General features: G+C 38.9%; 1 protein-coding gene across 1 annotated transcript in view; it reads left to right on the top strand.

Annotated features, from left to right (window-relative positions):
• The window catches only part of COL6A5 (collagen type VI alpha 5 chain), a 110,344-nt gene extending 91,519 nt beyond the window's left edge, over positions 1–18,825 (top strand). The window contains exons 39-42 of the mRNA XM_036030635.1: positions 4,518–5,207; positions 7,119–7,215; positions 7,934–8,157; positions 17,752–18,825. Coding sequence (XP_035886528.1) covers positions 4,518–5,207; positions 7,119–7,215; positions 7,934–8,157; positions 17,752–17,771 — 1,031 coding nt within the window. The 3' untranslated portion in view covers positions 17,772–18,825. The remainder of the gene's footprint in view (positions 1–4,517; positions 5,208–7,118; positions 7,216–7,933; positions 8,158–17,751) is intronic.
• Positions 18,826–22,463: the final 3,638 nt, after the last annotated feature.

Raw genomic sequence — 22,463 nt, forward strand, 5'->3', positions numbered from 1 at the left:
ATGGGACAGCTCATGGCGAATGGAAGAACCGCATAAGGTCCCAAGGTGCCTACTTTAAAGGGAACTGAGGAGTCATTTTCCTGTGTACAGTGTTTGTTGTATCTTGTATCTTCCTCAGTAAATGTCTCTATTTTTCATATTACATGGCTGGATACCTTCAGGACAGACTTTGTGTTTATTTATGTATTTATGTATATATTTTACCTTATGACACTCTTCTCCCATATCTCCCACTCCCACTCCCCACCTCTGGCAACCACCACTCTATTCTCTGTATCGATGAGCTTGTTTGATTTTTTTTTAATTCAGATTGCACATATAAGGAAGATCATACAGTATTGGTTCTCTGTCTGACTTATTTCACTTAGCATAATGCCCACAAGTTCCATCCATGTTGTTGCAAATGGCAAGACTCCATTTTTTATGACTGAACATGGATGTTTACTATTTCCATATCTTGGCTATTGTGAATAATGTTGCAACAAACATGGGGATGTAAATATTTTTTGAGTTAGTGTTTCTGTCTTCTCTGGATAAATACCCAGAAGTGGAATTGCTACATCATATGTATTTCTATTTTTAACTTTTTAAGGATTTTATTATATTGTTACTGTAGTTTTGGTTGTCTTCCTTGAAGGTTTTACATGTGGACAAAACTAACGTGAACAGAGAGTTCAAGGTATGTAGACTATTTGAATTCAAATGTACACTGAAGTTGCTTCTGTATGTCTCATGCAATCATTTGTTGCAATTAATAAAGCCATGTTCTAGACTATTAGAGACATTTCATCATGTGGACCACTTCTAATGGATAAAAGTTGGATACTTGAAGTAGTAAGTTGGTGATAGTAGCGATGGTGATGGTGGTGGACGGTAGTGGTGATAATGTTGGTCTGGTCACTGGATTGGTGAGGACAATGGTGGTGAAGGTGTTTGCTGCCGCTGCTGGTGGTGGTGGGAGCAGCAGGTGGTAGAGATGTTGGTAGCAATGAGATTGCTGGTGATTGAGACAGAGGTAGAGGTGTGAGGGTGGGTGGTAATGATAAAGGTCATGGTGGGGAGGTGATTGTGGTGGTGATAGTGTAGCAATGGGGATGGGAGAATGGGATGGTAGTGACAGTGGTGGTAGAGGTGACGGTGGTAGAGGTGACAATGGCAGGCTCACTGAGTGCTTATTATATGAAAGGGCTCTACTTAGCATTCACATGGACTTTCCCATGATTATTCTAATACCTTTTTATGTAGGAAATATGTATTTGATTCCTATTCTGAGTTAAACCATAAGTTAGCCTCTTCAAGGGGCTAAAGAAGTTTTTTGTTTGTTGGTTTGTTTGTTTGTTTTAAAAGAATCAGGGGCCCTATCCTCAAGGAGATTGTATTCTGACAGGAGTATATTTTGTATGTATAAAAAAGTATCTAAAACAAGTTAGAAAGTAATCAATTCAATAAAAAGTACTGATGGAATGCTTTGGGGGCCAATATTTCTATCATGCTATTGAATTCTCAAAGCATTGCCTACTCTGTCTTGTTTGCTGATCGAACAGTGTAGGAGGAATAACCACAGAAGCTACTGCTTCTTGAGTGCAACTATGTGCCAGGCACACTGACCAGCACTTTATTACACAATTTCATTTCATCTTTACCCAAAAACCTGTCATTATTATTATTATTACATTTTGTATTTTACAGATGAGGACACCAATGCAAAGGTTAAGAACCACAAGCAAAGTCACAGCTTGTAAGGGGCAGAGCCAGGATTCAAATCCACACCCATCCACACACAAATGTTAACTTTTAACTATATGCCATGTTTTGTGGTGATGGCTTTGGCAGCATTTACAAATGAGGAAATAGTTTCAATTGCCAAATTTGAGAATAGTTTGGGAGAGTTACTTTAAATAATTCTGGTGGTATAATTTTTTAAATTTTATTACATTTTTTAAAATCCTTGCTTATAAACTCATTCAGAGGACAAAACACAGAATAACACCATAAACACTGAAGTTCAAATCCAGGTATTGGGTATAAATAACTCCTGGCATGCACCACTCCTTCTCTGTACACTGGTACCTCCTGCAAACTATTGTTTCAGAGTATAAAGTAGATGACAAGGTGAGTCTTCCAGACTTAAGTGCCACATAGAAAAGTCTAGATCAAGAAAGACATTTATTTTAAGTTTTGAGGAACCAGGATAAAATCTATTATAAAAGTTACTCCTACTTTTTCAGGCAAATGGGGGAAGAAGGACCTCATACAATAAAACAAGAGTTTAAATGTGTCTTTATTTCCCTTTGGCCTAAAGTCAATGACATGCTGTCAGACACACACTCTCATGCCTGCCTACCTTGCTGGCCAGCCTTAGAGCTTGACTGCTGACCTCACCAGATGGGGAGAACAGGCCTGGGATGGCCATGTCAAGTGGAGAGTTGTGGAAGTTATTGCCAACCCCCTTGCAGTTACGCATGCATAAGCACAACAGAATGGGCTTCCTGATTTCTGAGAGTGTGTGTGCACTTATACCTGTGCATGTGAGTTCTGTTCCACTAATACCAGTCAACTTTGTATTTTTTCTTATGGAAATTCTGATTTGCAAAATATAGTATCAGAGGCAGGATTTTCAGATGTCTGAGACTTATTTGAAGTACTTGGGATGCTCTAGGTACTGTGCAAACTTTATTTAATTCCCTAAAAAACATTATGCAGTGGTAGTATATTATTACTATTTTTTTAGGTAGCAAAACAGGTAAGGAGCAAACTTTGGGTGATAGAGCCAACAAATGGCAGACAGGACTCAAACAAACTGCTAATAAATGGTTCTGCTATTAACCATTGCTCTGCAATGCCTAGAGAAGGAAAATTACAAATTTTATTTAATTCATATAAATTGTCTACTTTGGAAGAAAACTTCCTCTAGGGTTTCAGTCAGAAGTAACAGCAACTGACCAAGATACTCATTCTCCAAACAAGATTCCAGGGGCCTTTGGTGAGGTGGTTAATGTGCCCCTTATTGTATCTGTTCTACCCTCATATCTGATGACAGATTCTTCTGAAGGTGTTCAAATCCTACCTTTTCTACCAAGCTGTCATTTTTTAGCCAAGTCATTCACCCTTTCCAAACCTCAGCTTGTTCATCTGTAAAATGAGAATGATGATAATTCTGCCCTCATAGTGCTGCATGGAAGATTAAATGACAGAAGACATGCGTAGAGCTGAGCATAAGACCTGATGAACCGAATGCTCAGTTAAATAGAACATGTAAAAGTGAAAAATAAAAAGTAGTGAGCATTATCGACCTCATGAGATGTCTTATTATAAAGATCAACTTGAAAAATATCTACTTATGTGGAAAGAAACATGCATATAACATAGTGTCGGTTGTACATGTGGTTTACCTAGGGAGACTGCATGGATAATCTTGGCCCATGGACAAATTCCAAGGCAGATTGGAACTTGCATATCCTGAGGTTTCCCAAAAATGCCATGAAAGGAAGCATAGCTACTTAACAGCATACTTAATCCCAATCCAAATGATTTAGGTCCTATAGATTCTCTCTTCTCCCTAAATTCCCTTTCCACCCTGCTTCTCTGTAAAGATACTAGAGTGCATTTGGCATTGTGGCTTAAATCTGAGCCAAAGTTAGGCTAATCTCTTGGGGTGCTTCCCTGGAAATTCCTCATTTCTTCCAAGCCTTGTCAATAATAAAGGGAGCCAGCCCTTTCTCCTCTGCCATTCTGAGGAAATTCTTCCATAAGCTTGAAGACAGGAATTTGGCTTGGTGACATTTCTAGAAAGTACACAGCATAGCTGTGTACATTTTATCCACACTTCTGCCAGGTTTTCTTGAAGGAAAATATTTTTGAAGGTCCAGTCTCCTCAAAGAAGATGAATTTAGACTCAAAGTAAAATAATCACACCTTATGTTTCACTAAATTTTAGAGTTTTCAAGAAATAAACACCTACATGTAGCTTCTTGGATTCTCATGCTAATCCTATAAGTAGGCAGAGAACCTATATTTAGAGATTTTGTAGGTGAAATATACCCCTTTAGAAAATAGTTCTGTTGGGTCCTTTGGAAAAGAATTAAGATGTTCCTCATATATAAAGAGAAAACTGGGGGGAAAACAGCAATATTTCTGGTATGGGCACGTGTGAAGAAGTATGTCACTAATATGGTAAGTCAACCCTTTCTCTTCTATCAGAATACGTATGAAATACCTTTTCTTGTGTTTTAACAAAGTGTGTTGATCAGCCTTTGACAAAGATCTGGGGTGGGGTAGTAAATAACATTTATTTTCATGTAACAACTCCTGTCAAATGGTAATGGCTCTCCATGCACTGTGTAAGACGTAATTGGAGAGTGAATCTGGGAACATGTACTGAAATTGATCAATGATGTCTGCCATGGGTGTGGGAGTGAAGCATGGCAACCCCATGCTGTGTATTTATCTTCCTTGGCTAGGAGTTCTGAGTTTATTCTTCTACTAAAAGAACAGTGATTTGAGTTATTCTGTTGCAGGACATGAAAACCATAGCAGAAAAGAAGAACTAGGTTCTACCAACCAACCTGGAGACGCCTCTCTTCAAGAGTATTACATGGATATAGCTTTCCTCATTGATTCTTCCCAAAGAGTAGGAAATGATGAGTTTAAGGAAGTGAAAGCTTTCATAACCTCAGTGCTTGATTACTTTCACATTGCTCCAGATCCACTGACTTCCACCTTAGGAGATAGAGTGGCAGTCCTGACCTACTCTCCTCCAGGCTATATGCCTAACACTGAAGAATGCCCTGTCTACCTGGAATTTGATTTGCTTACTTATAACACTATATACCAAATGAAACATCATCTCCAAGACTCTCTTCAACATCTCAGTGGAAATGTTTTTATTGGTCATGCCCTGCAGTGGACAATTGACAATGTCTTTGCAGGAACCCCCAATCTGCGGAAAAACAAAGTTATCTTTGTTATATCTGCTGGAGAAACCAACCCCTTAGATAAGGAAGTCTTAAGGGATGTATCTCTGAGAGCCAAGTGTCAGGGCTACTCCATATTTGTGTTTTCATTTGGTCCTGTACACAATGACAAGGAATTAGAAGAATTAGCCAGCCACCCACTGGATCATCACTTAGTCCAGCTTGGTCGAACCCACAAGCCAGACTGGAACTATATCATCAAGTTTGTCAAGCCATTTGTCTATTCAATCAGACGTAAGTCATTATATTTTTTCTCTTCTGTTGATTTTTTTTACATTCTATTTATCTACCTGTTTATTTTATTGAATTTATTGGGGTGTCATTATTTCATAAAATTATATAGGTTTCAGGTGTACATTTCTATAATATATCATCTGTATGTTGTACTGTATGTTCACCACCCCAAGTCAAGTCTCCTTCCATCACCATTTATCCCCAGTTTACCCACTCCTCCTTCCCTCTACTGTTGTCTGCCTATGAGGTTTGTTTCTTTTTTTTGCTTAATCTCTTCACCTTTTTTCACCTAGCCTCCAACCCCCTCTCCTCTGACAGCTGTCAGTTTGTTTTCTGTATCTATGAGTCTGTTTATATTTTGTTGTTAACTTTTGTTCATTAGATTTCACATATTAGTGAAATCATATGGTATTTCTCTTTCTCTGACTGGCTTATTTCACTTAGCATAATACTCTTCGGGTCCATCCTTGCTCCATGCTGTCACAAAAGGTAAGATTTCCTTCCTTTTTTATGGCCAAGTAGTATCCCATTGTGTAAATGTACCACAGCTTTTTTTAACCACTCATCCACTGACAGGCACTTGGGCTGCTTCCTTCTATTGCTTTAGTAATACATTTAATGTCTCTGTGTCCACTCTACCATATGACATAGTAACATGATCCTCACTTCAATCAAGTGTGGTAGAGTCTAGGATCTGACTAAGAGGCAGTAAGAAAACCACAGAGAAAAATCTCAGGCCTTACTGACCTTGAATTTTACTGCTACACTATCAAGATATTTGTCAGAAAAGCCCTACTTGGTTAAAAAGTGTCTTTTAACCCTAACTGTGAGTGTTTACTACATACAATGTTTTTTTCAATGGATTTTATCCTTAGTATAGCCCTCAAAGAACAGTATTATTTTCCAAGTTTGAAAACTAGGGTTCAGAGACATTAAATAAATTACTCAAAAGCTCACAGTTAATGGTTGGCAAATTCTAGACTCAACTCCATGCGTTCTGACCCAAGATTTGTGCTCTTGTTCATTAAACTATACTTCAACTCCTAAACCCTTAATAAGAGATACTGCTGTAATAAATACTATTCCACCAGCACCACCTTCCACCTACTCCAAGGACTTTAATCTTACCTTGTCGTTATGAATTACCTTTGGTTCTGACTTGAATTCTTATAAGCTGTGGGCACAGATATCTTCTAGAGCCTCTCTGCCCCACACAGTGGGCTTGGGCACAGCCAGGCAGGAGAGTTAGGGGTGTCTTCACAGTAAGGCTTCGAGAATGGCTCCCCCAGCCTCTCTCCATGTGTTGTCATTTTAGACTCGTGCATAGGGCAGTAGCATACCTAAAAGCTTGTAGCAGCAAGCAAGTGCTGGCTGGTGCTGGGGATTAGGAGTGGGTCCAAGGCATCGTACAGTTGTCTGCAGCTTCTGCAAGTTTATGAGGGACTCTCAGGGCTGCAGATTTTCTGGCACTCAGAAAATCCTAGGAATCTTGGTACTCGTGATTTATATTTACCAGCAGGTTTATCATTTGCAAAATATGTTGCCTCCTTCCAACCCTAAGATAAATAGGCCCAGCAATTTCAATAGCTAAGGGTGTCTTCTAGAAAGATCCTCCCTTTGTAGGGAGAGAAACAGATGATCAAAGAGGTTAGGAGCTGCCTTTGAATTATACCACAAGCTTGTGACATACAGAGCCTAAGAATTTTTGACTCAGTCACCGCTGTATCTTGTTGACTTTGCCAGTGAGGTATTGCCATGTCAGAGAGTGCCCACTTTGCTGAGTCGTTTATAAAATGAATTTGCTCTTGAAAACACATCCAATCACAGGGAGAGATGAACTGACCTTGGGTAATACCCAGAACGTGGGAAGGGTAAGATTTAGATTCACCAGCCTACTCTCTCTCTCTCTAGGTGCCATCAATAACTACCCTCCTGCAGATCTGAGACCCAAGTGTGCGAACGTCACTTCTCCCAACCCAGAGGCTGCAGGCACAGGAAACACTGTCTTGTGAGTTGACAGATTCACAGTTTGGGTAACACTGCAGCTGAAAACAGCCCTACAAAAAGTAATTTGAAATGCAGGGCGTTTAGTTTTTAGGATGCAAGAAGTCCGGTCGTGGGTTGTGCACATGGGTGCATGCGTGTGTGGTTAGTGCTCCTGCTTCGTGATGACAGCACAGATCTGGTGTTAATAAAAATCACATCTGACGCATGTCAGCAAGAACCATGTTTCCATTTCTTTTGCTTTTACAAAAAAAGAAGAGGCCCTTAAAATATCTTACTAGTAACCCTATATTACCAATGTAGGTTACTAGTGTTGGGTATTACCAAACATAAATGATCATATCCAAGATTTTAATGTAACAGTCTTAGAGCAGCAGGAGAACATGAAAAAGAAAAAGTCACAAAAGCTGCAAAAACATTTGCCGTTTAAGAAACACAGCCCACATGAAGACTGGTAGGGGTCTTTTAAGTTTGATTTTGTAAAGTAAAACCCTAATTACTCAATGAAAATCCAGTGATAAAATAATACTGGTTTGGAGTCCTCAATCACTGACACAAATGTCTAATTTTCCCTCTATCAAATTTCATTCACAAACTGCATTTGGACCATTCCAATCACATGCATAAAATTGGTTCCTATTGTATTATCTGACTGTATTGACATTAAATCTTGCAAGGGACTTGACTAATGTATTTTTCATCTCTTTTCTCTGTCACTTCAGCCTTATTCCTGAGGTGTATGAAATAGAGACAGAAAGCAGTGAGCTGTTTGGTGAATCTGGTGCCCAGGAGCAGCACATCTTTGTTTTAGGGAGTGATCATAGTAATGGTTCTGGGACGGCTACTGATTTGCTTCAGAAGTTGTACATGCTCTTGTCAACGGGGGATCTGATGGTGAAAGATGAGAAAGAGGCACATTCAGAAGAAAGTACAGCTCCAGCAAATGGTAAACAATGAGATTTTTAAAAGGTAACCTTGAATACAATAGAACTGAAGACCCCAAAGTACCTTTTTTGTTTGTTTGGATTTTTCCCTGGTGGAAGATGAACAGTGAGAACTCACTGACAGGTAGAGAAGATGAGGTCCCCTGAAATAAGGAGGCAAGGGAGATAAAACTTCAGAAAGGCAAAAAGGAAATCAGTGGTGCTGACAAAATTATAACTAGAAGAGGTATATTTTCTTGGTGGGGGGTCAGGGAATGGAGACATAAAAGGAGCAAGATCAAGGACCACAGGTGCTGAATAAGAAGGAGGGCCCTGCACCCTTTTGCAAGATGGTGGCAGAGAGAAACTGTGCAATGAGCCTCCAGCATTGAACACTTAGGGTCTGCGTTGTACCTTGGCAACCAGGGCTTCCTGGGTCAGACATGCAGGCTCCTAGCTCACCCCCAACCTCAGTGGTGTCTGGAGAGAACAAGGCTGCTATGGTTCTGAGATCTCTGTGGTGGCTGAGGGCAGCCTCTTAGGCTGCATGAGGAAATAGTTATGGACCTACAGCTAAAGAGAAATTAGGAGATGGAGAACAGGAAGCTACAGTAGGCTCTAGGGCAGCCCCCTTTAGTCTTAAAATAGAGTAAGCCCACACTGCCTATGTCTCCCCCAGATTAATTACAATGGAAAACTGGACAAAACACAAAATGCAACTATTATACCTGAGAACTCTGCAAAGTACACAAAAGCAGGTACATTGTGAGGGGGCTTGAGTTTCCCACTTTCTTTTCTTTTTTCTTTTGGAGTTTTGTGCAGACAGCAGGCCCCAGCAAAATTCAGTACTAACCCTGTATCTCTGGGCAAAAGAAATGGGAACAGGGCCCCATTTGTCTAAGATGGTGGAAGAAATTCCCAATTTTCCCCCTTTTATCTCATGATGTTGCTATGAAGGTGGGCACAGTTTGGAGCTGAGTGAAAGGCCAGACAGCTAAAATGGAAGAGAAACCGTCTTTCTAGCCAGAGGAACCAGGAAGAGAGGCCCTGTTGGTCAGCATGTGGGGGTAACCTCAGAGAGAAGAGAACGTGAGAAGGGGATCCTCTAATTCTAATTATGGGAACTCTGGGAGTCCTGGGCTCTCCCCTAAGTTGTACATGGTTGGGAAAGACTAAAAACAGGATAGCAAAGGCTTTGGATGGTAAATTGAGATTGAAACCACTGGCCACAGAAGTGAGACAGCACCTGCATTCCAAACCTACCTGGTTGATTGCCTGCTCAAATTTTTTAAAAAATTCTGTAGAGAATTATAATAGGACTTAGAGCAGGGATGTCAAACTCATTTTCACCAGGGGCTACATCAGCCTCACAGTTGCCTTCAAAAGGCCAAATGCAGAACTCCTTGCCCCTAGTTAAGGAGTAGTTACATTACACAGTCCCAAAATTACATTCTGCCCTTTGAATGCAACTGAGAGGCTGGTGTGGCCCCCAGTGAAAATGAGTTTGACACCTTTGACTTAGAATCTATACAACATAATATTCAAAATGTTCAGGATAAAATCCAGAAGTATGCAGCTTACAGTGAAGCAGGAGATGTGAACTATTTTCAAAGGAAAAGACCGTCAACAGATGCCAACCTCAAGCTGACTCAGAAATTGCAATTATCCAAAATATTAAAGCAGCTATTTAACTATCCTCCATGAGATAAAAATAAACAACTTGAATTGAACAGAGACATAGACATCGACATCCTCAGAAGAGAAATAGAGATAACAGTAAAGAATCAAAAGGAAATTTTAGAAGTAAAAAATACAATATCTGAAATTTAAAAATTCACTGGATGGGTTTAATAGCAGAGTGAAGATGACAGAGGAAAGTCATGAACTTAAAAACAGACTAATTATATAATCTAAAGAGAGAAGACTTTTTTAAAAAATGAGCAGAGCCTCAGGAAGTTGTGGAACAATATCAAAACATCTAATATATGTTTCATTGGCATTCTAGAAAGAAAGTAGAAAGTTAAATCCATTCAGAAAAAAAATATTTGAGGAAATACCAAACACCAAATTGGTAAAAGATGTAACTTCACAGATTTTACAACTTAACACATCATAAACTGCTGAAAACAAAATATAAAGAAAAGTATTGACGTATCTAGAGAAAGACTACATGTTACAAAAGAAAGGAACAAATTGTCAAGTGACTCTTGATTTATTATTTGAAACCATGGAGGCTAGAAGACAGTGAAATGGTAGATACAGAGATAGATAGATATTTTAGTGCTGAAGGAAAAGAATGATGAACACAGATTTTATATCCAGTGAAAATAGCCCTCTGGAATAAAGGCAAATGAAGAAATTCTCAGCTAAAGGAATATTAAGAGAATGTGTTGCCAACAGACATATTCTGAAGAATTATAATGGACAGTCACGGAATTGGATTGAGGGGGGTCAAATGACTGGGGACTGGAAGGGTAAGAAAACTGAGGAAGGGACTCAAATGAGACATGAAGTAGGGGATTGGAAGGGAGGCTGATGGAGCAAAGAAAAGTGTGAGACACCAAATACAGCTTACCCATGTACAGAGCGGTACTGTTTGTGAGGCAATTTCACACACATGAGCTCATTGGATTCCCCCCAAAACCCTGTGTGGGGGACAGGAATTTATATCCTTCATATGCAGGTGGAGAAACTGAAGCTCAAAGAGGTTCAGTGCCTTACTGGGACTTGACCCAGTCTGGCCACTCCTAATTCAGTGTGCTCTCCCAATACAGTAGGAGGGAATTGGAGTAGATCAGAGACAGAACGGGTAGGTGTAAGAGCAGATGTCTTAGTGAGCTCAGACTGCCGTAACAAATACTATAGACGGGGTGGTTTAAACAGTAGTAATTTATTTTCTCACAGTTCTGGAGGATGGAAAGTCCAAGATCAAGGCACTAGTCAGTTTGGTTCTTGGTGAGAGCTCTCTTCGTGGCTTTCAGACAGCCACCTTCTTGCTGTGTCGTTCATGGTGAAGAATCTTGGTGTTTCCCCCCCCCCCCCCCTTTTTTTTTATAATGGCACCACCTTAATTTGGTCAGGGCTTCATCGTATGACCTGATTTAACCTTAGTCACCTCCTTAAAGGCCCTCGGTCCAATACATTCACACGGGGGTTAGGGCTTCAAGATAGGAATGGTGTGTTTGGTGTAACCACAGGAAAGAGCCCCATTAATCAGCATTTTCCAAACTTGTTGATACATTATAATCACTTGAATATTTGTTGACATTTCCATTGTCCAGCCCACACTTCATATCAATTAAATCACATTCTCTAGGGATGAGACACAGGCATTCATTTTTTTTTTTTGAAGCTCTACAGGTGATTCCAGTGTGCATGCAGGTTTGGCAAACTGCTATAAATCCCAGTTGAATTGGTCCTCTGAGCTATGTTAAGGTGGTTTGCTACTGAAATAAGATTGGTAGAATCAAAAGGATTATTGTCAAGTGAGCATTACCAATACTTCTCTTGTTTAATATCATTCCTCATCATTTCTTTCCTTCAAAAGCTTTCTCCATTTTCCTGTTGATATATCATACATCTTGAAGTGGGCAATGTCTTTAATCATTCCCTGAGAGGGTGGCATTTGGCGACATTTGGCTAGCCCTGCTCCATGAAGGCAGTCTGAGTCTCTTCAGAAAATATCAGTGTGGCTTTCTTCTTGGAGTGATGGAAGGTTAGAATTTGAAAACTGGAATGCCTTTAGAAATCAGTGAGTTTTACTATATCTTTTTACAGATAGAGAAATGGGAGCTAAAGACAACTGAAGTGTCTGACCAAAGAACATTCCCATCACCTGGCCCATGACTCTTCTGTCACAATGATTCATACTCTGTAATTATGCTGGTCGAACACGAGTTCACCCAAATTTAGGCCACAATAGGTGATAACAAAACCTATCTCTGGGATGTTGAAAGGTTGGAGATGATGCATGTGCAACTCAGAATATACACTGTGCCCGGCATATAATCAACCGGTGTTATTTCTATACAAATTAACTAAGGCTGGTAACTTATTTGACAATTAAAATAAAAATATATTGTGAAGAATTATAAGCCTTTATATTACTTTGCTTATCTTTTATTTTCCAAAAGAGAGTGTGCTTTCTTGTCATCTGATGATTTTTCTAATATTTTTACTTTACCCATCTACTTAACATGCAGACTGTCCGTTTGGTTATTATAATGTACATTTGCAAGATTTCAATGTGGATTTTTAAAAGTGTAGCTGTATTTATTTCCCCATTATGCCCACCCAGGGCTTGTTTCTTAGTCTTTATTTCTCCAACATCAAGTGCATTGTCTCTCTAAGTGTGGTTGTGGGACCAGCAAAACCAGCATTAGCTAGGGATTCTTTGGAAATGCAGATTCATACTCACTTAGTCTAAAAGGTATTAAATTTAAAGGATATTTGTAAAATTCTATTATGTAAATAAACAAATATTGTCTCCAAATACCAAGAGCTTTTGCAGGTAAGTATCAGAAGCTAGAAAGTACTGTGTTTGAAATAATGCATACTTGTCAAACATGTATAAACATGTCCATTGGTGACATCCTTCAAAAAGGCTTTTTAAAAAAAACTGGGTACTGTCATCTGCCCATTTACTTTGGAAAGAAATGCATGGTATAATTTATTGAGCAGAAATCTTTAATTTTGGTGTAGTCTGATCCATAAATAAAAAGTTTTATAATATGTTTTTGGGTTTGCTTAAAAACCATTGACTTTATGGTTTTACTTTTCCCATTTAGATCTTTAATCTATCTGGTGCCCAACTCACCATACAGTTTTTAGGAATTAATCTGCTTTTATTTCTATATGACATAGTGAGTCAATCTATCATAGTGTCAGTAACTTTATAAATTTAGAGGCTCAAGTGTTTTGTGATGGATATTTAACTTTTCTAAAAATCTTACCAGATTATAACACCCACATTCCTTTGTCTCATATTTTTTTCTTGGCATATCTTTCAGATTTTATAAAAAGTATATTTTATTGATTATGCTATTACAGTTTTCCCAATTTTCCCCCCTTTATCCCCTCTCTGCCCTGCCCCCCAACCCTCCAGCACTACCTTCACTTAGTTCATGTCCATGGGTTGTACATATAAGTTCTTTGAATTCTCCGTTTCCTATACCATTCTTAACCTCTCCCCATCTATTTTATGCCTACCAATTATGCCTCTTAGTCCCTGTACCTTCCCCCCATTGCTCCCCTCCTTCTTCCCGCTAAAAACCCTCCATGTGATGTCCATTTCTCTGATTCTGTTCCTGTTCTAAGTTCTTGTTTTGTTTTTCTTTTTTTTAGGTTCAGTTGTTGATAGTTGAGTGTTTGTCTTCATTTCACTGTTCATAGTTTTTGATCTTCTTCAATTTCTTAGACAAGTCCCTTTAACATTTTATATGATAAGGGCTTGGTGATGATGAAGTCCTTGAACTTGAACTTATCTGGGAAGCACTTTATCTGCCCTTCCATTCTAAATGAGAGCTTTGCTGGATAGAGCAATCTTGGATATAGGTCCTTGCCTTTCATGACTTTGAATACGTCTTTCCAACCCCTTCTTGCTTGTAAGGTTTCTTTTGAGAAAACAGCTGATAGTCTTATGGGCACTCAAAAAGGCTTTTTTCTTTCTTTTTTTAAAATATTTTATTTATTTATTTTTAGAGAGGGAAGGGAGGGAGAAAGAGAGAGAGAGAGAAATATCAATGTGCAGTTGCTGGGGGTCATGGCCTGCAACCCAGGCATGTGCCTTGACTGGGAATCGAACCTGTGACACTTTGGTTCGCAGCCCGCACTCAATCCACTGAGCTATGCCAGCCAGGGCAAAAGGCTTTTCTCTGTATGTGTGTTTTAAAGTAAAGATGGTATAAATGTAAGACAACTTGTGCTAAGCTATCAAATAAAAAAAGTAGTTCTGATTTTCTACCTTCACTAACAATTAAAACCATAGATAGTAAATAGAAAGAAAAGAAATACAGATTCTTGGATCCCACCAAAGACCTACGGAATCAGAATCAGAAGCTCTGGGGTTTCAGCCCTCCAGATGATTCTGATAGGGGCTAGAGTTTTAGAACTACTGACCGAGAGAGCCTAAATTAGTTTTCTTTAATGGGGGTTGTTATCTTGATATTAATAAGTATTTGGGAAAATATCATTTTCCTATAAAGCACTAATAATTATGTCCTTCTTATAGGACATCTCAATTCCTTTGATAGGCTAATATGCATTGTGATTCTGGGAGAGGGACTCTAGTCAAAACAATTTGCAGATTCTTGTGCCAGGGAGCATCTTGCTGAGCTAGTATTATATAGAAACCACTTTGAGAAATAGTAGTTGAAAGAATGAATCCTGGGGTCAGACTTGGATTTGAATCCTGTTTCTGCAGTTACTGATCATGTGATATTGGGCACATCACTTGGCCTCTTTGAGCTTCCATTTCCTCATCTGTAGAATGGGGGTAATAACAGAATCTACATCATAGGGTAGTGTGAATAGTAAATCAATGTCAAGTGCTTCCAACAGCACTTTGAATAGAATAAAAGCTTAATAAATGTTAGCTATTATTTAAAATGATGGTGAGGAAGATTGGATGTTGATGATGACAGTGATGATGACAAATGATGTATTAGAGCATATGGCCATGGTAGAAAGAATGCCAGACTGGGAATGAGGAAATCCAGAAGCTGGTTTTGGTTCTGTCACTAACTCTGTGATGTCCAAAAGTCATCAGATTGCCCTGGTCCTCAACTTTCTTATTTGTATAATGAGAGCTTGGGCAAAGCGAGTGATATTCATACTGGGGTACAGTGCTGCGGGGGGCGGGGGGAGTCACACAAAGACTTTCCAATGCACAGATTTCTAAAAACTAACCTTAAAGGGGTGTATCTATCTGAGAATGTATGTGTCTGAGGAATCACAGAGGGTCTCCTTTCTTGTATCCCCTTGTCCAGATGCCCCCCACCCCATGTCACACAAATACTGGCCCATTTTTCAATTATTCTGAGTTTATTTACGGTACTTCACCTTGATGTAAATCCCTCCTAGGGAGGTGTGGGTTGGGGGTGGGGCCTATTGTCAAACAAGGAGTCAGTTTAGACAGTGGATCTTAGTCCTCCCTTAAGCCAGGTAAGACTTTAAGTCTTTCCCATCCCCTATTTCTGTTAAGGAAGAAGTATGTTGCTGGAAATGGGGTATTTGAATTCATGTTTGAATGTTATAAATTCAGATATATTTATAGATTAAGGATAATAGGAGTGATGATGAATTTCACTTAGTAATCTGACCTGTTCTATTTTCTATTTCTCAACTCTTGTCAAAGGATGCATCTCTCCTTTGTGAGAATTCCATGAGAGCAAAGCGAAAAGCATATAGGAGAAATACTGATGGAGAGCAAGCTTTGTTTCATGAGGCCCCCAGAAATCATAGCAAGAGTCTTAATCACTTCCCTATCTTGGAATAGAATCATAAGTAAGACTTCATCACAGAGACGCTCAGTAACATGCTAATTTCAGTAGGAAGATGAAATCAGACTCTTTCTAAGTCAGAGGTGTTGATTAGTTTTACAATAAGGACTTGTTCTGCCAATTAGGCAGTATGGGGGATATGTCCCAGAAAGCAAATGAGCTAAATTGCAGCTTCAGAATTCTGAAGAAAAAGTATGTAACACAGACTATAAGAAATATTATTTTATCAAAAAAAGATAGTGATGATTCACATGTCAAGTATGCTTAATTTAGCAATATTAAATTCTTCCAACCATATTTTATTTTCTCCAGTTGAACACCATGTCTGTGAGTGAAAGAGTGTGATTAATAGCCACTTGATAAGGATGGTAAAGCATTTTTGGGTACATTTTTCAGGAATGGGAAAATATCATCTACTAACTTGGGTAACAGTTATCTATTGTAAAACTTTTTGAAAGGCTACTGGGTAGTTTTTCACACATAACTCAGAAAGGATGGAAAGAATTATTTGACATTGCTATAATAAAATTTCTTCAAAATCTATTTATAGCAAACAATATTTGTCAGTGCTTAAGTCTTTGGCAATATCTATTAATAGAATTGATACTAAACTTTACCTTACTCTAAAAATAAATAATAATAAGTAAAAATAATAGGGGGAAAACTACCCATCTCATGATATAAATGCATTTCCAATAAAAATGTTTACTTTTTGTTTTGATAGAATTACCATTTAAAATATATACTGTTTGATAAATTCTAATGGTAATTCATCTAAAAAATCTTTAACACTTAGGATCTTATAATCATAGGAAGTAAAACATATATTTAAATATGTATTTTTTGCTCAAGAGACTCGATTAGGTAAACAATAAAAGATTTTAAAGCATATAAAAATATTACAGTTAGAGTGAAATTCCATGAGTGAAGTATAATAGAAATAGATGTTTAAGAAAGGAAACTACAAACTGTCTGACTTTTAACTGTGAGCATGTTCACATAGATTTTAAATGAATAATGACAATCTCAAACTACCATGATATTTAGATTCCATTGGGTAAATCAAAACAGCAATGTGGAAGTTTTATATTTACATGTCACTTTTTACAATATGTCACAAACTACATCCTTTTCAACTACTTCAACTCATAATGAAAAAAACATTTAGATGTTAAACTTTAAAATATGCAAGGCAAGAGTACATCCATTTTTCCCTTTGAGGTGGGTATGTGAGGAAAAGTGTTTGAAGAGTAGATAGGTGGGATCATCTCTAAGGTTCTGTCTTGGGCCCGGTTCCCCACCCGCCAACCCTGAGGTGAGGGTTTGTGTGCCCATAACTTATGGAGGAGCCACTCCTGGGAAACCAGGAAGAGAATGTAGGATGCAAGACAGGGAAGGACTGGAAGCCAGACAAGGTGTTATCTGGGACAAAGTGCCATAGAGGGCAGCTTTAGATTGCTCCTTTCAGCACTTAGGCACTTACTTGAGTTTTGCTGAAGAATCATCCCACCCCAAGGCAAAGAAGTTGGATTTTCTCACTCATAGATCTCTGATTGGTCACCCGGTAGGCTGCACTCTCCCAGGCACTCAGGCTCAATGGTTAAAGCCACTCCAGTAGCTGGACAGCAGCCCTGAGAAGAATAGTAGGTGTTGATGCCAGAAGCAAAAGCTCACATGAGAGTGGGGATAGGGGGGATGGGGGTAGGGGGTGGCAGGGAGGAGAGAGGGATAAGAGAAGGAATGTTGTCTAGAAGTTAATGCTAAAAAAAATTCAGAGGGATTCTGGGCAAGGCCCTAGCTTTGTCCACTGCACATTTCTTCTAGTTTCAATTCAGTGATACCAGTCACTAAATGTGCTAAGCATGGAATTTCAGATCATGGACATATTGTACCAATGTTCTTACAGAAAGAAGTATATCTATACTAGTTGTATTTATGTGTTGCTCATTTATATCTATTATGTCATTGCCCTGCACTGGACTTTTATTTTGACTATTGAAAATGGCAAAAACCATGTGTGTTTGTTTCATACGTAGTGTATGAAGGGATAGGTTCTAAAGATAATGTTTTAAATAAATCTAGCAACATTAAGAGTGATCATATTTTGATGTGTTGCAGATGGTGAGGACACGAGATAATCACAGCAGAAAAGAGCTCCATTGACATGTGCAATTCCCTGTGGTTCTAACCAGAAAGTATAAATAAATTATCTATTGAAGGTATGGAGGGGTGAGTTGCAGGAATTTTTCAATTTTTACAACTGGCTAACCATATGCTAAATTTGTTCTGTTTCAAATCTTCGGGAAAGACTTTTTTGAGTGGAGACATCAGTGAGCAGAATTGAGAAACTAGGGATGATTTAATTTCTCCTGAGAACTGAGACAACTGACCTTGAAGAGTTAGCTAACTGAATCTTTCCTTTGACAACTCTGTAGCGTTCGGGACTCAATTCCGATGATATATCTGCCTACAGAAGATTTTTGTCATAATTTTCATCACATCTATATCTCACATTGGGCTCTTGAGTAAAAAGCAGTTAGAATTTCTTATTGAATAGGAATGTCTTCTATTTATTCACAGAACTGGAAACCCATGTCCTTGTCTTTGGTTCTGCTATGACTCTACTGTTGCCTCTCTTACTGGTTCCCCTGTGAAATCCTCCCCCTTAGTCAATGCTTGCTCTTTCCCTGGGCATTTGCAAAAGAATGGAATTTGTGAGAAAGCAAAAAGTGAGAGGAGGCTAATTTGATGAGCTGCTATTTTGCGCTCTAATCATTTGCTCTGCGTTTTAGCATGCTTTGTGTGTACTTGACTTTGCTGCAACAAAACAAAACATTATGGAAAAGCGTGAATACTCTATATGACCAGAGCTTATTCTGTTCACTTTTATTTAACTGTAGTCTAACTCAGACCCACTGAGAACACCACTACAGGATTAAACATATTTGGAAAATAAAACATGAATGTAAAATAAATAAGTCCATAGTGAATTCATTTCAAAAAAGTCATTCCATTTTACTAAGGCAGGAAAAATGACTAAGTTAATGAGTATATATTGCCTATTTTTAAAGTGACTGTGTGAATGGGGTAATACTATAAGGAGTTTTGTACTTTTTCCATGTAATTTTCCTTAACATTACCCTTGCTGTTTGAACAATTTAAAAATAATCTAATCAATTATTTCTAGGCTGTCAAAAATTTTAAAGTAGCCATTTTATTGCTCTCTGGGAAGTTCAATGAATAAATTAAAGTTATGTTTTTCCCAAAGAATCCTGGTGTGTATGTGTGTGTTAATATATGTAAGAGGAATATATCAGATCTCCAAACCTGAAAGTAACATGAGTTATCAAGAATGTGAAACCAGAAGAACTCACACTCTGGGGATGGGGGTGTAAACTGTTCCACTTTGAACACACTTTAGCAATACCTAGTTAGCTCGATAATACACATACCCTATGGCCCAGCAATTCCACCAGAGATCCGTGTGCCTACAGAAGCTGTCACATGTGTACATAAGAGAGCAAAGGCAAACATGTTCACTGCAGCATCTTGGGTTTTTAGTGAAAACTTGAAACCAACCTAAATGTTCTAAATGGGGTATATTTATATAATAGAATATGATACAGCAGTTAAATTGATAAAGTAGAGCTATGTCTATAAATATGGGCACATCTCAAAAATAACCTTGAACTGAAGAGTTGCAGAAAGATACTTCATGACATCATTTACACATTTTCAACCCTGAGAAGCAATACCATGGATTGTTTATGAAAACCCTCAATGACAAGAAAAGCATAAATGGGATGATAAACACCAAATTCATGCCAGTGATCATCTTTCAGTGGGGAAGGGTAAAACATGTCATTATAATGTTTCATTTCATATGCTGAGTGATGAAACATGGGTGTTTCTTATTTTTAACTTTTAAATACATTTCTGGATGCTGACATATTCCATAATTTACCTGCAGCTCAACAATACAAAAAATAAAAAATAAAAATAAAAAATAAACCAAGTCATGAAAAGAAGTGCAAAATTCAAGTAAATCCTTATGCTACATCAAGAGCCATGTTAAGAATTGTGTGGAATTAAAAAATACTTATATAACTATTCTTGCCCTTGAGTTTTCATTAAGTCAAAGTCTCTAGAGTTAGGTAACATTCTAGAACAATGGTTCTTCTTGAACCCCAGGCCCCAGGGAAACTTGTCCCCTACTCTGGTATGTCACATGATTTTGATCAGTGTATAAAATTAGTTTATGTTACCACTGAGTGTGCATTTACTTTGAATGTAAATTTTATGTCTCAGTGGTCACTTGAGGTCAGACTGCAGTTTCATGCATAAGAGGTAACGGGGGGGGCGGGTAACATTAAGTGACATTGTTTCACTGAAGAAATAATGACACTGTAAGTATAGGGAACTTTTAAATAAATGCATTACATATTTTGAACATTCAAGCCCAAGATACAATGCTTGAATGTTTGCTGTGGGCACAAAAAAAGTTGAGAACCAACTGCAGAGATTGAACATAGGATGATAAAAGTACTGAGCAGGAATTCAGAGTAAGGCTGCTAAGTAGAGCCAGTAATTGCTTTGGAAATCAAAGAAGGGGGGCAGGGAAGTACATGATATTTAAATAATTGGAGAAGACTTCAAAGAATAAATGAGATTCACACTAGGTCCCGCCTTACAGATCCTTAATACTCTTCTGCCACTTCCTTTGAGATTATTCCTTCCATGCTTTATAAGACCCTGCAAAATCTGACCTTTGCTCACCTTTCCAGCCTAATCCCTTTCCATTGCAAAGAACCTTTTCTCCTCTCTGCCTCTTATTCATTCTTTTAGGCTGGCTCTCATCTGCTTGGAAATTTCTTCCATAAATTTCCCAAAACTGGGCAAGGTAACCCTCACCCCCCTATATATTCTCCTAGTACTATATTTTTCCCTCTGGGTCCTCACTAGGGAGGCTTATAATGATTTGGCCCATTCACTTATCTATGTCCCCAAAAGGCACTCAAATGAGACTCCCCATTTGTTTATCACTGTATCCCCGGTGCCCAGGATGGTACCTGGCATTTACAAGGCACTCACCAAAGATTTGATGAATTAATACACAAACTCACTTGAAAGATAAATGTGCTTTGGTTTGATGGAGAGGAGAGGAACCGGAGTGAGCAGTGACAAGGAAACAAAAGCTAGCTAGAGCTGTGTGTGTATTTGTGCCCTGAGGGGAGTGGGGAGATCCGGAGTGTGTGGCGGGCTTGTAAGGCACTGAATTGGAAATCGAGGGCTTAGTGGAAGCTGAGGCCACCGCAAGTGTGAGTTGCTGAAAACCCTTCCTTTTTTAAAAATTTTAAAAAACCCCAGCAAACTTGAAAAATAATCTCAAACCATCCCACAACAGCCAATCTATGACTGTGAAGTGATCCGTAAGCAAAACCGCATGCCTCCCAAAGGGAGCCACAGCACAGGCAGTAAGTGCTCATTGTTTCCAGGGCTGTGTGAAGAAACGGTCCATAGCCAAGCCACCACCGTCTCACGGGACTCGGACAGTGCACTGCGGAACAGCTGGGCAGAATTATGGATGACTAAGAACCCTGCGATATCTCCGGAAAACGTCCTCTGACATTTTAAATCAGATTCCTAGATCTTTAATCTGAGTGTGGGCAGAGGGGTTGAGAATCTGAATAGTCACAGTTGAAAATTTGAACAGCCCCTACTGAACTTCCTAAATTAGAAACTTTTTTTTTTATCTCTAACCCAGAGCTCTGGAAATTTTTTTTTTTACTAAAATTCTTCTCCAGTTTCTCATTATCCACCTTGCCAACCCCAGGGCCTCGCACCAATAGTACGCTGGGAACTTAATAGGTGCTCAATTGCTATTTTCCTTTGTGCACAAAGGAATGAATGAATAAGCCCCATCTTGCTGGCTGCTATCCTGTTGGCCTCCCTCTCTTCTCTCCAAAAGTGAATTTCGATTCTGTGTTGAGAAAAAGCCCAATGACAGCTAGAAGTTGTCCCCTACACAAATGAAATGCTGCTGCTAAGGAAGTTTTCACCTCCTGCAGTGAGGACAACAGCTGGGTGGAGGAGACCTGATTCATTAGACAACTGTTTACAAATCTCTTACAAAAGACTCTATTAGACTCCAGGATGATGGACTTTATGAGATTAGTCTAGTTAGCTGCATAAACCATCTCTTGTCCTCTCAGTTGCTAGCACTTCTGCAAAGCAAAAATATGTTCTTTTCTAATAAAATAAAATTGATCAGCAGGTGACCTGTTTCCTGGCTTTTGGAGGCAACAAGCCCAGCTACTTGAGGTGTTGCTGATGGGCCATGTATTAGCAGTACTGGCATCACCTGAGTGTCTGTTAGAAATGCAGAAATCTTGCCGCACACCCCACCCCCCATCAATTGATCAATTGGATCAGAATCCACATTTTAATTATCTCCAGGTGATTCATATGCACACATAGGTTTCAGAAGTGCTGGCCCAGCATTCACTTGCTTGAAACTCTGCCAATGAATAGATGCATTTTGCAGGTTTTCAGTTCAGCTTGGCACTGTACATTGAGCATCTACCATGTAGCATGTATTATGCCAGACAGAGGGAATATAAAGACACATAAAAGGTAGCATATGCCTTGAGCTCATGGTCCAGCTGGGAAGACTGACTCAGAAAAAGATCATTCCAATTTACTGTAGCTGTGCTCAGGTGAAGGCATGCAGAGAGCAATGCAGGAATATGGAACAGGACTCCTTCCCCGAGACTGAGGTCCCGGAGAAGATGTCTTTGAGAAGAGGTCTTCTGATCTGAATGAAAATGATT

Source organism: Phyllostomus discolor, chromosome 7, assembly GCF_004126475.2.
Source record: "Phyllostomus discolor isolate MPI-MPIP mPhyDis1 chromosome 7, mPhyDis1.pri.v3, whole genome shotgun sequence".
NCBI lineage: Eukaryota > Metazoa > Chordata > Mammalia > Chiroptera > Phyllostomidae > Phyllostomus > Phyllostomus discolor.